Raw genomic sequence first — 15,351 nt, forward strand, 5'->3', positions numbered from 1 at the left:
TTAAGCACCAGACTTTTTACACGAAGAAACCTCACGATCAAGCGACACTGGTTCGGCTCTCGGAGTATGCTCTTGAGCAACGCATTTTACTCTTAGAAGGTTGGGCTCCTGGAGTCTTGCTCAGTTTGGGGGGGGGCTGTCGATTCTTCTTATGCTTTAGGAGTGATATCTCTGTTATTTTATAAGGCACGGTTTCAAAATTTGAGATACACTTTGTAAAATTATTCACGCTGAGCATATCCGAAAATTAAAACTGTGTGAATTTTAGAACTGTTCATATACGTTGAAATGTTGAGGTGACTTATGACTGTAATTGTAGCGTTTTGGAAATAATTGAACTTTGTCAATCTCGGTAACCGGCCAGGCGCCAGTGGTTCAAAGCCTCTACAAGTATGCGAATACAAGTATACTTCTAGGAATAAGCTATCAGAAGCTTTGTCGGTCCAAGGATAAAGATTCAAATCAACCAACTTGTCTATTCGGTAACTCACAAATGGAAACAGTTGCTTCGTCTTAACCAGGGGGCACCAACCTTTTTTGCATTGGAGAGGGGCACTTTTTGCACCAAGGAGAGCTGTGGCGGGCCGCGCCAATAAAAGTATAAGTAAGTTGACTCTAACGCAAGAAAAGAACGCATTTTGTGCCCAGTATCCAGCGTTACATGTTGTTTATGTTTATCTTAAAATACCGCAGCAACAAAATTAGTCGAACAACGCTACTGCCAGGCCAAGCTCCTTCAATAACACTTTTGACTTCTTGAACAATGCCTAATAAACGAGGCCACTTTAGTTTTTGTTTTGGAAATAATGAAGTAAACATGAAATCAATGAAGTAAACGTGTGATTACTTTGTAACGGTATGAGGGAAGAACGTGGTTGAGGTGGTTCCCAACAAACTGTCAACACGAGGCAACAGAAGGAAATTGACAGGATGCTATCTTCTGCTGGCTAACAACGGGGATAACGCCGTTGGAAGTCATCCTAACTATCTGAATACATTGATCAGGCACTATAGTTGCTCTTCAAAATGATTTCTTTATTGATTATCCTGCATAAATTGCGATGTACCCAGATTGCCAAGACAAAGCACACGTCTGTCGAGTTATGTCAATTAGAAAAAGGAGATTATTGCTACGCGATTCTATTTATACACGATGTGACGTCAGAATATGTATCATTGCGCGATTGCTGCCAGACGCAATGAAGATAAATTAAAACTTGAAAGTAAACAGTTGGATAATGAAAACACTGGACTGCACTGCAGAATATGCCGCTGGTGCACGAATGTGAGACAGCAGTTAGTACAACGTCATTGCATATTAGACAGGTTGCTTCACTTTCGTTAGAAACAAAGAAGAATAGGACTAATCATTTGTCCAACTTTCATTAAAATTTCTGCCTTCTTCAGTTAATTAACGCTTCCTACTGTCAGACTGCAACATTTTACTGCGGGTCTGCGCAACAGTGTGAGTTGTCATTGTCACCTAACTATTCAACTCAACAACACCCGCTCTACCTGTGCCCGACATTTCCAAAAAATCAAAACGATTATGATGCAACAAGGAGTCTTCATCCATGCTTTTGAACTGACCGAAAGCATAATAATTCCATTTTGTACGCGTTTTAATCAACCACTGGAACAGCCTGGCTGGACATGGCATTGGAAAGCGACCACTCACCTAGAGCTACAATCTGATTGGTCTGTCGGTGGAATCGTATACAAAGCAAAAATATGCTTCTCGGAAAGTATTTTTTTGCCTTTATGCTCTTTAAAATCTCAAGAAAAGTATTTTGGTTATACTTGTACGCTGATACTTTCCGCCGGCAGCACATAACAGCGTGGCGGCCGCGTGCGGCCCGCCAGTTGGTGACCCCTGGTCTTAACGAAAGTGTAGTACTGACGTGACAATCAATGCTGATGTAAGAGCAACATTGAAAGTGGGCAAGGTTCTAGAAACATTATTTTGTTTAAACTTAACCCTTAGAAGGTTGGGCTCTCTGGAGGCTTGCTCAGTTTGGGGGGGGGCTGTCGATTCTTCTTATGCTTTAGGAGTGATATCTCTGTTATTTTTTAAAGCACGGTTTCAAAACTTGGGATTCACTTTGTAAAACTATTCACGCTGAGCATATCCGAAAATTAAAACTATGTGAGTTTTAGAATTGCTCATATACGTTGAAATGTTGAGGTGACTTATGACGTTTGGGTTATTTGGTATTTTTTGGTAGAGTAATGAAAAACATGCATTGCAATGTTGTGATTAAATTTTTTTTACATAATCTCAATTTGAATCATTTGATTAACGAATCATTTGATTAACGAGGCCAAATTAATTACTTTCATCCAGCTGGTGGGAAAATTTTGATCAATAGAATATGAAATATTTCAGAGGATGTGCTGAGAAATGCCTTATATCTCTCAATTTATAACCTTTATTCGCTCAAAATTTCAGCTCAATAGAGGTGAATAAAATTTAGAAAAAGTCAAGAAGTCTCATAGTCGCAGCCTCAGTGGTTTTAGAGATACAAATGTAGATACAAAAAAGTTGAATTGACAGCCCCCCCCCAACCTTCAAAGGGTTAAGGTAGCTCTTGAATTGTGTGCCTGAGTAACGCATTTCAAAGCAGCTTTCAATACATTAATTTTAAAAGCAGAAAGTATCAATCACTTTGTGGAACTTTTGACTTATAGTTCCTGCTGACTGATGAAAGCACATCAACCAGCCTTTGAATGCATAGTGTGCATTCCAAGTTATGTTCACATTATAGTTGTCCTATGGCGCACTAAGCATCGCTCCACACTACTGTGCTGCGGCACACTGAGGTAGTTAACAGTTTTATTTGTGGATTTTCAGATCTCTTGCAAGATTCTGTTCTTCAAGAATCCCATGCTTCAAATCAACTTGAATCGTCTTCACCAGATGCTTCAAATCATCCTCAATCGTCTTCCCAGGATGCTTCAAATCAACCACAATCATCTTCCCAGGATGCTTCAAATCAACCACAATCGTCTTCCCAGGATACTTCAAATCAACCACAAGCGTCTTCCCAGGATGCTTCAAATCAACCACAATCATCTTTCAAGGATGCTTCAAATCAATCACAATCATCTTCCCAGGATGCTTTAACTGTTTCTCAAAAGTCAAAACCTCAATCCTTAATAAGAAAATTGAAATATTTCACAAACAAATTATTTCCAAGTGAGAAATTAGTTATTTGATTTTAAGTTTGTTGATGTTGCTTTAAAACAGCAACTTGAACAAAACAGGTTTTGAAATTTTATTTCAGGTAAAAATTAGAAGATAAAATTTTTTTCAAACCTTCAACTTTAAGGTTTACCAGAATTTCGATCAATTACTACAGAACAAGGCATAGACGTAAAGTTTGACATTTCAATTAAAATTTTGTAAAGTTTATATCAAACTTCACGTCTAGGCCTCGATTTGTCGCAATAAACGCAACAATAAATTAACAATGTAATTAACTTTTTTCGGTATTTGTTCTTTTACAGAATCATCTGGAAGAACTGCCAAACCTTCACAACGATTGCAACCATTTTCCCATCCCCAATCAAGTAAGATTGAACTACGCAAACCATTAGAGCATTGTCAATTTATTTCAATAATTGTTTCTTCATTCCCAGTTAGATTAGTTTGCTCAACGCGAGCCTCTTGGCCTTGGGCCATGTACGAGTTAAAAAGGGTGCAAACTTTTTTTCTTGCAGTTTTGTAACTTTTTTGAGGTAGTTTTTGTTTGATCAAAGATTTTTTTGTATTTGGAATATTGTCGCACCAATGGCAGGCCTACATTTTACGAGATAACAAATGAAAAGTCGCTCTGATACTTTGAACCGCAGGTTTGGTGTGCTCATCTGGAAATTCGGTCTTGCATTTGCAAGAGCTTTGAGTTGGTTGCAAATCTTTGGTAACTTACAATCAAGCAGGTACATTGACGCCAATGAGTTGACCAGTGACCTAAACAACAATAACTACAAATTTAGCAAAATTTTCGACACCTGAGGATGTTCTATTGATTTTCAGTGCAATAAAAACTCTTGGACGTTATATCAAATGCTTCAATGCTTTGCAAACGTATTTGCAGCTTATCTGTAAAAAGGTTTCCCGGGGGGGTAATTAAGTGTTTGTTTCATAAGAAAGGGCATATCAGGTATTAATGTGCAAAATTGAGGATCTTTAAAAATATCTTGGGCTTTTTAATAGTAGCCTAATCACTGGACCACGTATGTCAACGCTGCTGGCAACTATATAGAAGTGTAGAGAAGCCGTAGTCTGGGTCTTCGGCTGGAGTCGCAGTGGAGCCGGAATCTAAAATTCTTGTCAAAAACAAAGGCGGATTGGAACTGAAGTCTGATTTTTTTTGCCAGATTGTACTTTTAACCTGTAGCGACACGGGTTTTTTTGAGGACGCCCCACTCTAGTAGTGAAATATTTCACAGAAGGAAATATGTTAGAAATGTGAAATTTCTTGACTTTTAGTTTTTATTCGTTGCAAGTTTTCTAAACCTAATCTGGTCATTTTTTTACCTTCCTGTCCTTCACAATAAGCATTTCGTCGCAGGTGGCTAGACATTTTTGTGCAATGCTATTTATATATATGTTAATGTTAGTGCAATATAAATGTTAGTGCAATTACTTTGAAATTTAAAACGCCCAAAATGTCTTGTATTTATGATCAAAAGTAATTTTTTGTTTAATTTAGCATTACTCTATGTTATTATTCAAAAATTTCCATTTTGAAGCTATTTTCGGGAAATTAGAATAAAAACCGACTTTCTGACGTTTTTTCATCTCAAACAATTTATTTCAATAAATGTGTGGGTAAAAAATTAATTTTTATACGCATAATGCACATAGCTATTATCTTGTAAAATATTTTGACTCTGTAATTTTCATAGCTCCCGTTATTAGCGATTAATTAGCACGGGGCTAAGATAGCCTGTGACGTGCTTTCCAAGTACGAAAACAGCTCGTATTAAGATAGGGTTAACGTACTAATATTTACACTGTACTTGGTGCACGTTTACTGTGTAGGCTACTTAAAACCTTGCCCTAGTCCAAAAGTAGCCTACTCACTGGACTATCTATGTCAACGTTGCTAGCTGCACAGGAGCCGGGGTTATGGATTATTTAGGAGCCAGAGTCTGGGTCTGGGCATCTAAGTTTTGGTTCAAAACATTTGGAGTCTGCGCTCAACATAGCGGAGTTATTAACCAAGCTTACACGTAAAAAAGTAAGCTAAGTGAGAAATATGAGATTTTGGCGTAAGCTGTATTAATGTGCCAACACCGTATAAAGTTTAACAATCATTTCATTTTGAATACCGCACCTACTTTCACGACTAGCCTACATATAAAGTAATTTAACCAACAACAATTTGAGTTCCAAAAACTAAAAACTTCATAACATTTATTGTTCACTTATTAAAGTAAAGTGTTGAGCAATGGGGCGCAGAAATTGAATCTTGCCTGGGGTGCACCGGCCCTGCCCATAAGCAAATTTGTGCCGCTCTAGGACATCTGCAAAATGTTGTCAAGAGTTTGCTCACCACATTTCATATAAAAATGTTTAAGTTATAGACCAGGTCCACACAAGTTTGCAAGGCCGAAGTAAATGCGCATTAATTTTATGCTGACTATATAATCTAACTGTTCAGCTAGAATTTTAATATACGCCTTGAGTTGTGGCTCAAGTATAAAGTTAGTAATGATTTATTAGCAGACTTATTACTGATGTAAAGTGTTCGAAGATCACAATGACACAAGCACAACCAAATTACATACCATAGCTTCCTTTAAAGGCTCTCATAACCTTGTTGCTCCTTTTGAGCTTCCAAGAAACATTTTTGTTGATATCTGAGCAAGACAAGCACGTGAATATTTAAGAATATTTTCTTCATTTTACAAACAGTACAGAAAATGATTTCGCAGGCTACTTTTGAAACAAATTCAAATTGTTAGTTTTGGAAATTTGTGGCTTTTAACTGAAACTTTGATCCAGCGGTAGCAGGCTGCAAAACTATTTTAAAATGGCAAGATTGATGAATTACTAGTTTAAATATTTGAAACGCTAACATTCACTACTGAAAAGTCAACATTACGTTATTGGTTATGTGTATGCTTAACACTATCTTAGTATATGCTTAACACTATCTTAACACTATCTTAACACTATCTTAAACTGGGAATATACTCACAGTTAATCTATTAAATGAGGTGTTCTTTTTTAAAAACCTGCTATCCAAATTTGATGATCATTTTGTTTGGATGTGAAACGTAAATAAAACAAAAACGTACAGTGTGCATCCAATTGGGGTGCATATTGCAAACATGTTTGTACTTTTATAGGTTCTTTAAGGTCAACAACTATCCAGTCACTTTCAGAAGAATCTGATGTTTCATTACTCCAACCACCTTCCCAGCAAACCCGATTATCTTCACCTGGTAAAATATATTTTGCTTTGTACGTTAAATTAAGACTTTAACAACGCTGTATACAGAGGTGGGCAGGAGCGCACTGCTTTGTAGCGCCGCCACTTTTTGGTAAAAGTAGCCTGAGCGCAACTAAATTTTGTTGGAGTAACGGCTTTACTTTTTTTCAAGGTAGCAGTAGCAGATAGGCACTACATTTCTTTCAGTCGTACTCTCGCCATCCGATACTTTCCAATTTAAAGTGAAAAAATGGCTCTTTGTTAGAGATTTTTCATAGACACATTGCGTAAAAAAATTAAAACAGAAATCATTTGTTTATTGCGGGAAAACTAATAATGTGGAGACTCACGCAGTGCAGTCGCTCTTCCAGTACCCTGCGAATAACAGCGTGGCATCCACTGACAAGATTTTATTTTGCTCTCATTGATATAGTACAGTTATTCAAACGAAGTAAAACCAACCAACAGACAACGATTTTCGTATTGATTTACCGTCTGCAAACGTTGAAACAATATAAAAAAGACGGATTTTGCTATCAAGAGTGTCACGCAAGAAAACTGCAGTTTAATATTGGTGTCAAAGTGTTAGTGAACCAAATGATTATATCGCACCAATGACTGCCGCACTGTTGTATTAATTATTATCGCATTAGTGACTGCCGCAGCGGTTTTTTTTTGTGTGTGAACAGACAGACCAAATACTATACGTTGCAATTATAAATATTGACTTTAAAAAATTAAATTAACAGTATTATATTATGTGAAGAAAGGCGTTCTTCCCGGCTATCAGCACAAGGCTGATTACTCACTAGCACAGCGAGCAGCAGTAACGCTTCGCTAACCAGAACGGTGTAGCTTCCACGCTAGCCATAAAGACCTCCAATTAAACGTTTAAGTTATTTTGGCAGCCGATTGTAGCATCGAATAGACAGCGATAGACACGTGTTTCGCCCATGAGGCTGGGCTCATCAGTATCGCACCGTATTCTTGCCACTTGAGTAATCGACCGCCGCTTTACCAGTCAGTTTAACTCTTATCTTTGTGGAAAGAAAGAGCCAACAAAACCAGCAGGTGCCTGGGGTGATTACTCAAGTGGCAAGAATACGGTGCGATACTGATGAGCCCAGCCTCATGGGCGAAACACGTGTCTATCGCTGTCTATTCGATGCTACAATCGGCTGCCAAAATAACTTAAACGTTTAATTGGAGGTCTTTATGGCTAGCGTGGAAGCTACACCGTTCTGGTTAGCGAAGCGTTACTGCTGCTCGCTGTGCTAGTGAGTAATCAGCCTTGTGCTGATAGCCGGGAAGAACGCCTTTCTTCACATAACCCACCCCAGGCACCTGCTGGTTTTGTTGGCTCTTTCTTTCCACAAAGATAAGAGTTAAACTGACTGGTAAAGCGGCGGTCGATTACTCAAGTGGCAAGAATACGGTGCGATACTGATGAGCCCAGCCTCATGGGCGAAACACGTGTCTATCGCTGTCTATTCGATGCTACAATCGGCTGCCAAAATAACTTAAAGTATTATATTACTTAGCAAAGGGCGTATGTTGGCTAATGTTACTTATTTTTCTTTCGGTTCTCCCAAAAGTTCTGTTTCAATCTTTTAAAAGCAAACGTAGTTTTCATCTGAAGCATCTTCAAACAAATATTTTTAATCGAAATCTCGAACTTTTCTTGCAAAATCAAAAAGTTAAGAATATAAATTTTCCTGGCTTTGCCGTAAAGTTGCAAACTGTGAAGAATCTCGTCGAATCGGTTGTTTATTTTTTTTACTATCTTGGGAGTACAGAATGACATTAAAATCAAGTACCAAAATGGTCGATTTACACGATGTATTTTCTGATGAGACTGCAAATGTCACGCATGAACGCATAGGCGTTCAAAAACAATGGTTAAATCGATTTATAGGCTACTTTATTTTAAATCTAATTTGAGAGGAACCGAAACATTTCAATTTATATGAAATGATATCTCCAATTGAGTAAAGGTGAAGAATGGGAAAGTTCATTGTTCATTCTTTGGGGGTATCTGTCAACTGCTCTCAAAATTTTGATCTAAAAAAGTAGCCAAAAAAACGCAAAATTCCATTAACTAAACGCAATAAAATCATTGCTGAGTGAAGAAATTCCAGGTAATGTAGCGCCGAAATCCCGGGCAAAACTCGCAACTCCTAAATGAGATCATCACAGTTTTGCGGGGATACCTCAAGACTGGTTCCTGCGATGTCAATCAGCGAGTGTGCGCTTGTGTAAGCTATTTGCTACGCTGCTCGTGCGTAGTCTATTAGTAAAAATAATGTTATGCCCAAACAGCAAATCAACCAATTTTTTTTTTTATTTAACGTCTGCAAACGTAAAAACGGTTGATTTGCTGTCTGGGTAGTTTTATTTATTGTCGCTTTAAAACATTTAAGGTCTTTTAGCGACAGAGCTCATTTTTAATTTTATATCAGGTTTATGTCATCACATTATTACCCGAATTATTCTAACTGCGTCATGCCAGAAAGAACATAATTGGTACCGTTTTTAAAGTCTCCGGTTTGACCTGAACTGGTTAAATCCGAACAGAACTGGAATCAGATCTACCATATCAGAGCAGAATGCAAAACCTTTCGGCCACTGAGCTGGTTCACTCCAGCAGTGATAAATAAGGTAAATAGGATGTGAAAAATAATATGTATTACATGAAGGATGTAATTTTTTTCAGATGAAAAATTGCAAAAACGGAAAGTATTTCTTTCAGAGCTGTATAACAAAACTCGAAAAGTTGCTGCTGGTAAGTAAATGTTTTTACCTAGCCAACACAGTTTTCTATGCTGAGAATGTTTTTATCAATTTCGAGGTGGACTATATTTAAGCAACTGTAAACCAATATTGCATCGTTGTTTTTTAAGTAGTTTTGATTAATAAAGTGTTTAAATTTCAGGTTGAAAACAATCAAAAGATGAAAAAATGCCAAGTGAATTAAATCAGCCAGGTTAGGAAACAAAGGCTCTAACAGCAAATATTAGTGTAGATATAAGCACGGTAAGCTAAGAGCATAAGTAAGCTGTAGCTTACAAAATAAAGTGGAAAATCGTGGTCTCTAGGTCACATTCAAGCAACAGTACTCATTTCTTTCATCGAGCAGAAACTTTTCAAGTTGAAGTGACTCAAGCAGATTTTTCTACAAAGGTCTAACTTATCACAAGTTATTAAATATTTGTCAACAATCTCACTATAGTCAGTAGCGTTGTCAAGGAGATCCAAATGGTACGTTCAGACCCTGTCAGAGATGATTTTAGGGTCCTTGACCTTTTCAAAGAGCACGGAAACTTGAAAAAACATCGAGTATTCTTTGGATATACCGATAGTGTGTTTTTGACGTGTTTCTATCTAGGGCACGAGAATCTCATTGATAGCCTACCAGTCCCAAATTATATAGTAGAACTGCTACTCAGAGTCAAAACTGCATATTAAGATTCATTCTACTGGGAATGTTTTAGCACTCTTTTCAGTTTCGCTAATGTCGGCATCAATCCAGGTCTCGTTTGGACACTCACCAAATTTAACTAATTCAACTGAGTGACTTTTCAATCTTTTCAAGTAGCCTATATAACTGCACTTAAAAAGTGCCTGCGTCCATGAATCGGGGAAGGTTTGACTTCGATTTGCTTTTTTTCTTCTGTCCTCAGTGGTTCAGGTCAAATTTGGATCAAAGTTAAATGTAATTAATTACACATTTTTACGTAGATTACTGTAATTGTAATTGAGACTAATTGTTGTTGGTGTGTGCAGTGGCGCTCGTAGCTATTTTGTGTGCAGTGGCGCTCGTAGCTATTTTTAATGGATAGGCTGCAAAAATGCTTTGCTGAAACAAATTGAAATCCATGGATTTGAATAAAATAGATCTCAGGATCAATATTTAAAGATCAATTAGCTAGCTACGCTGTTAACATGTCTCGATGTTGTTAACATGTCGCAGTTAACATGTCACTACCCGTCCTACTCCTCTTAGTTACGTATTCAATTAAAGATTAAGTTACCTTTGTTGGAAAGCAAAAACAACGAAGTTTAGAAGCTTTGCATAACATATGTTTTCAGTGGTCTCTGGTGATGTTTGTGAGCAGTGGTCCTGCAAACGACTTCGCGGGGCGGTCTGGAGATCCCCCCTCAGAAAAATTTGAAGAATCGCATTAAATTAAATTTAGTGCGTTTTGAGCATGTTTTTAACCCAAATTTTGAAAAAATGCATTCAAACTTTGTTGAAAAGTTGATGTATTCCTGAGCTGTATTTAAAAAAAAACTAACAGTAATGCTTTGGAGACAAACTTTACTAGTATTGAGCTTAGTCTTGACTAGCCTAGCCGTTGCATACAAGGTTCAAGTGATTTTGAGGTGCCCTAGCACTTTCTATAAACTGTTGAATACCCTAACTCTACAGCTAACACTTCTACATTCATGCCTCATCGCTACTCTACGAAATAAAAACTAACTTTAAAAAGTCTGTAAAGTTATTCGTTTAGGTGGGCTGTTTTCCATGCAGCCCCAACAGCTTCAAAAATTGCTGTAAATACCAAAAGAGGTGGAGCTTCAAGGATAATTTTTAGCCAATCAGAACGCTTGAAATCCAGAATCTTGGGCTGCAAACAGTTGGTAGGCACTTTTACATCACCCACTCGTCGAAGAGTGCCTGCTTTTCATTGTGCAATTGCTTTGTGTTTTAGTCACAATTTCGACTTGTTAAAGTGGCTACCATTAAGATCCTTCTTGCACTCAGTTCAGTTGCAGAAGAAAAAATAGTATTAGCAGAGGGTGGAAATCGAACCCAAGAAATTGAAATTACTACTCCTCTGCCCTAACCATTAGGCAACGGTGGTTGTGCTGAAGCATTTAGTTAAATTTCTTTGTATCAAAATTTTTCGATCAGAATATCACGTGTCGAGTCACATGACTGAAATCAGCTGAATCGCGAATGAACATGTCACGCATAATTGCGTACCTTTTCGACGAGTGGGTAATGTTAAAGTGCCTACCCAAACAGTTTGTCCAATATCGGTGTTGCCAAAAGAAACTTTTAATATTTTAATTTTCGATCCGCAATTCTTAATTGAAAAATGTAACCGAGTCGGACAAACACAGAGGGAAACATATTTTCCCTCTTCTCTTTTTTTCAAGTGGGGCTGTAACCCCATGGCACGAGCCTCCACTGTATATTTATATGAATAACAACATTAAAATCATTTAATAGCCTACATGACTACAACTTATTGCCTTCTTGTTCAAGCGGATTGATATTGAACGTGAATAAGGGAAGTCTTAATAATGTAATGATGACGTCATAAAATATGCAATTATGACGAAACTACTTTTGGCAATTGTGAAATGGTTTTAGTAACCGGTTTTTCAACTAAAACCAACAGCAAACGACCAAAATAGGTTAAAAAAGCAAAAAAAATTAAGACGTCATAATGACGTCATCAATCAAATTATTTTGTGTTTGTTTTGTCTCATGTATTTGTGTGTACTTTTTAAGATAAAATATGCAAAAATCAAATATGTAATTGCACAAAAATGCCGAAAAAAAGAGCTGAAACGTAGTTTGGTTGGTTGGTGGTTTTGAATGTTTATCCTCGGACTGATAGCAAAGCCTTGATTGGTTATTCCCAGTAGTTTCGCATACTTGTAGAGGCTCTTGACGCAGGGCTGGTTACCTAGATTGGCAGAGTGGAGTTTTCCCATTATTGAAGTGTTCTTGCTGGGGAATTATTCCATTTACTAGTTGCCGCTGAATGGAGAGCAGTCCTTAACGTGCGTTGCACAAGCGTACACCCCGAGAGTCGAACTTGCGCCGGCGTGATCTTGAGCTAGGCGGATAACCACTAAGCTAATGGGGTAGAAAATTTCTGGGGAAATCCTCGATTTGGGGATGGTCCCGTCACCCAAAAAGTTGCGAAATCTACTAAAATCAAAGTTGGGTTGACCAACAGCAAATATATGTAAAAAAATAACGTGTAACACGTTTAGCCTAAAAATTCCCTTACGCCTGGACTATCAAAATAATTGTTTGCATTTTGTTTGCGAGGTAAATAAATTAATGTTTCATTCATGTGAACAACTTGTTTTCAATGTTTGATTATTTTATGGTTAAAACCAAACTGTGGTTTTAGATTACAACCTGGTTAGGCGAGCTAATATTTTTTGATATTATTCCTGCATTATTAGATCATAGAGATGATCGCTCCATCATCGCCATCAGCAGAATCCTGAGAGAAGGTAGCGACGAAGTAGTGACCGTAGCCGCAGGAAGTCATTTTGATGGAGGGAGGATATGGATGGTTGACTCCAACACTCAGAATGATATGCATGCGGTGACGTCATTTCTCAAATCGATGCCAGGACGGATTGGATTCCTTAATCTGTACCGATGCAAAATGAATTCCATCAAATTCCGTCCATGGAAGGAGTCGATCAAATCGATGCCTGGATCCGTAAGTTATGTTAAACTTTTATAGCCAACGTTTAATTACATTAATCCATGGTTGCATTAATATCAGTTATTACGTTGATTCAACGTTACTTTACCTTGTTTTATGGTCCGAGTCCAAATCAGTTTATAATTTTCGTTATTCAAGTTTAGTAAAACTTGTGTTTGTGTTTGTGGTGACCATCAAACAGCACAGCACATCATTAATCACTGTCCAGTGTTTCGACCTGCAGAACATGTGGATCTCATAGACCCTGATATGAAGACATTACTCTGGTTACAACAATTAGGAGATGTTGCCTGAACTGCTGCCTCATAAGCAAGAAGAAGTAAAACTTTCACAAATAAACAAAACGTCACAAACAACAACATTATTTAATTGTTGCATCATAATTATTTTTGTTTAGATTGTTCGGATGGATCTCCCTGGCAACTTCCTATCCGTCAATGACGTCATTGAGGTAATGAGCAATGTTGAGGAGTTGGTTGGGATGTGGGATTGCCTCGATGATGGTGATGGGAGGTGGAGAGTTGCGAACATGATGGAACGATCAAGGTTGAAGGAAGCCCTGGATCGGTTGGACAATAAGGTGAGAGTTACGTTATATCAACGTTATCTAACATAACATGTAAACTACATTACGTTGTATCAACGTTATCTAACATAACATTTAAAGTACATTACATTGCATCAACGTTATCTAACATAACATGTAGAGTACATTACGTTATATAAACGTTATCTAACATAACATGTAGAGTACATTACGTTGTATCAACGTTATCTAACATAACATCTAAAGCACATTACGTTGTATCAACGTTATCTAACATAACATGTAGAGTACATTGCGTTGTATCAACGTTATCTAACATAACATCTAGAGTACATTGCGTTGTATCAACGTTATCTAACATAACATCTAGAGTACATTACATTGTATCAACGTTATCTAACATAACATCTAGAGTACATTGCGTTGTATCAACGTTATCTAACATAACATCTAGAGTGCATTACGTTGTATCAACGTTATCACACATAACATCTAAAGTACATCACGTTGTATCAATGTTATTTTACATAACATTTAGAGTACATTAGGTTGTATCAATGTTATATAACATCACATCTAGAGTGCATTACGTTGATACGAACGTTATCTAACATTACATGTGGAGTACATCACGTTGCATCAACGTTATCTAACATAACATCTAAAGTGCATTTCGTTATATCAACATTGTGGAAACTTCTGTAAGTTAATTATTCGCTTTGTCTTTTACAGAAGTTGAAGATCGTAGTTGGCTTCAGTGATGACGTCATCAACCACAAGGATCGAAATGATTGAAAGATTTTGTTGTTTATTTATGTCACAATCAATGTGCAAGGCGTCGCGTCGGGCTGCTTTGCGTCTTGACAGAATGTGCTGTTTTCGTTATGAGATTCTTGAGCGGTATGTTATTATCGGTCAATGACCAGTAGTAACCTCTAATTGTGAAGTCGTTGTTATGTAACGTAATTCTAGATCATTCTGTATCTGGAATATTCTGTTGTTTTCACAATTGCCAATATCGTTTGTCATGATGTCACAAGGTTGTTTACCAATGGAACTCTGATTACGAAATCTGTGTTATGTAACGTGTGTTTTCTAGAATCATTTTCCCTACGTGTCAATCTAGAGACTTCTGTTGCTTACATTTAAATGCTGCTTGATAGAATAATGGTTCTTTATGATGTAACCTTACGTAACCTTCTCGAAGTTACTATACCGAGAAACCTTCTATAAATAGTGGTGTAATTTGCGTAATGATTATTATGGGAGTTGTATTATGATGAGTTGGTTATGAGAGATCATTGCTGTAATAGTAGCAGTTGGTAATGGAAGCAAAGATTATTGTTGATCAAAAGTTGAAGTATTGCATACGAGTAAAGCAAGTTGATGCTAATATAATTTCTGATTGAATTTAGAATCGTATGAGAAGCTGCGAGTGGATTACGTTAAACTTGATCAGTAGTCGCAAGCATTGGAATCTATTGCCGTTTACTGTTACTTTGATTAATTGTTGGAAGTGGTGAACCATTCGTTGGAGTCCTTCAAGCGTTTTTATATATCATCTCACCAGTAGAATTATCCGTGAATTTAATTGACTGCTTTTCGGTTATAACCCATTAAACTACGTCATTGAATCTTTCCAAGTCTTTTTCCTGGTAAGAGATAGAAAGAAATCGTGACAATTTATTTGATCTTGTTTTATGTTAAATTAATGTTTGGTCACAGCGGTAAACCATAATCTCTTCTTGGGAAAATTTTAACATAAAGTTCCCTAATCCGTTCGTCTGTATATAATGACCGAAGAAACACACACTTGAACTTCTTTTCAAACAGTGTATTCCTGTAAAATTATCCCGAGGCTACCGAAAACGAGGGGGTG

At 37.2% G+C, this 15,351-nt stretch overlaps 2 protein-coding genes across 5 annotated transcripts in view; both read left to right on the top strand.

Annotated features, from left to right (window-relative positions):
- The window catches only part of LOC145784470 (protein NLRC5-like), a 562,247-nt gene that overhangs the window by 104,559 nt on the left and 442,337 nt on the right, over nucleotides 1–15,351 (top strand). For 3 of the 4 annotated variants that reach the window (XM_082596319.1, XM_082596326.1, XM_082596332.1), the window contains exon 6: nucleotides 6,361–6,456. In XM_082596319.1, the coding sequence (XP_082452445.1) occupies nucleotides 6,361–6,456 (96 nt within the window). Of the gene's footprint in view, nucleotides 1–6,360; nucleotides 6,457–9,156; nucleotides 9,226–15,351 lie in introns of all 4 variants that reach the window. The other variant, XM_082596352.1, reaches the window with a different exon arrangement.
- On the top strand, nucleotides 12,798–14,330 carry LOC145769075 (uncharacterized). The gene is made up of 3 exons (XM_082580674.1): nucleotides 12,798–12,919; nucleotides 13,323–13,505; nucleotides 14,205–14,330. The coding sequence occupies exons 1-3, from the start codon at nucleotides 12,821–12,823 to the stop codon at nucleotides 14,265–14,267; spliced, it is 345 nt and encodes a 114-aa protein (XP_082436800.1). The 5' UTR covers nucleotides 12,798–12,820; the 3' UTR covers nucleotides 14,268–14,330.

Source organism: Aplidium turbinatum, chromosome 1 (genome assembly GCF_918807975.1).
Source record: "Aplidium turbinatum chromosome 1, kaAplTurb1.1, whole genome shotgun sequence".
NCBI lineage: Eukaryota > Metazoa > Chordata > Ascidiacea > Aplousobranchia > Polyclinidae > Aplidium > Aplidium turbinatum.

Excerpts from the sequence above, each read along its gene's own strand:
- LOC145769075 (XM_082580674.1), top strand. The coding sequence starts at position 12,821 with ATGCCAGGACGGATTGGATTCCTTAATCTGTACCGATGCAAAATGAAT. Across the intron at positions 12,920-13,322 it reads TCAAATCGATGCCTGGATCC|ATTGTTCGGATGGATCTCCC; the intron begins GTAAGTTATGTT and ends ATTTTTGTTTAG. Across the intron at positions 13,506-14,204 it reads TGGATCGGTTGGACAATAAG|AAGTTGAAGATCGTAGTTGG; the intron begins GTGAGAGTTACG and ends TGTCTTTTACAG.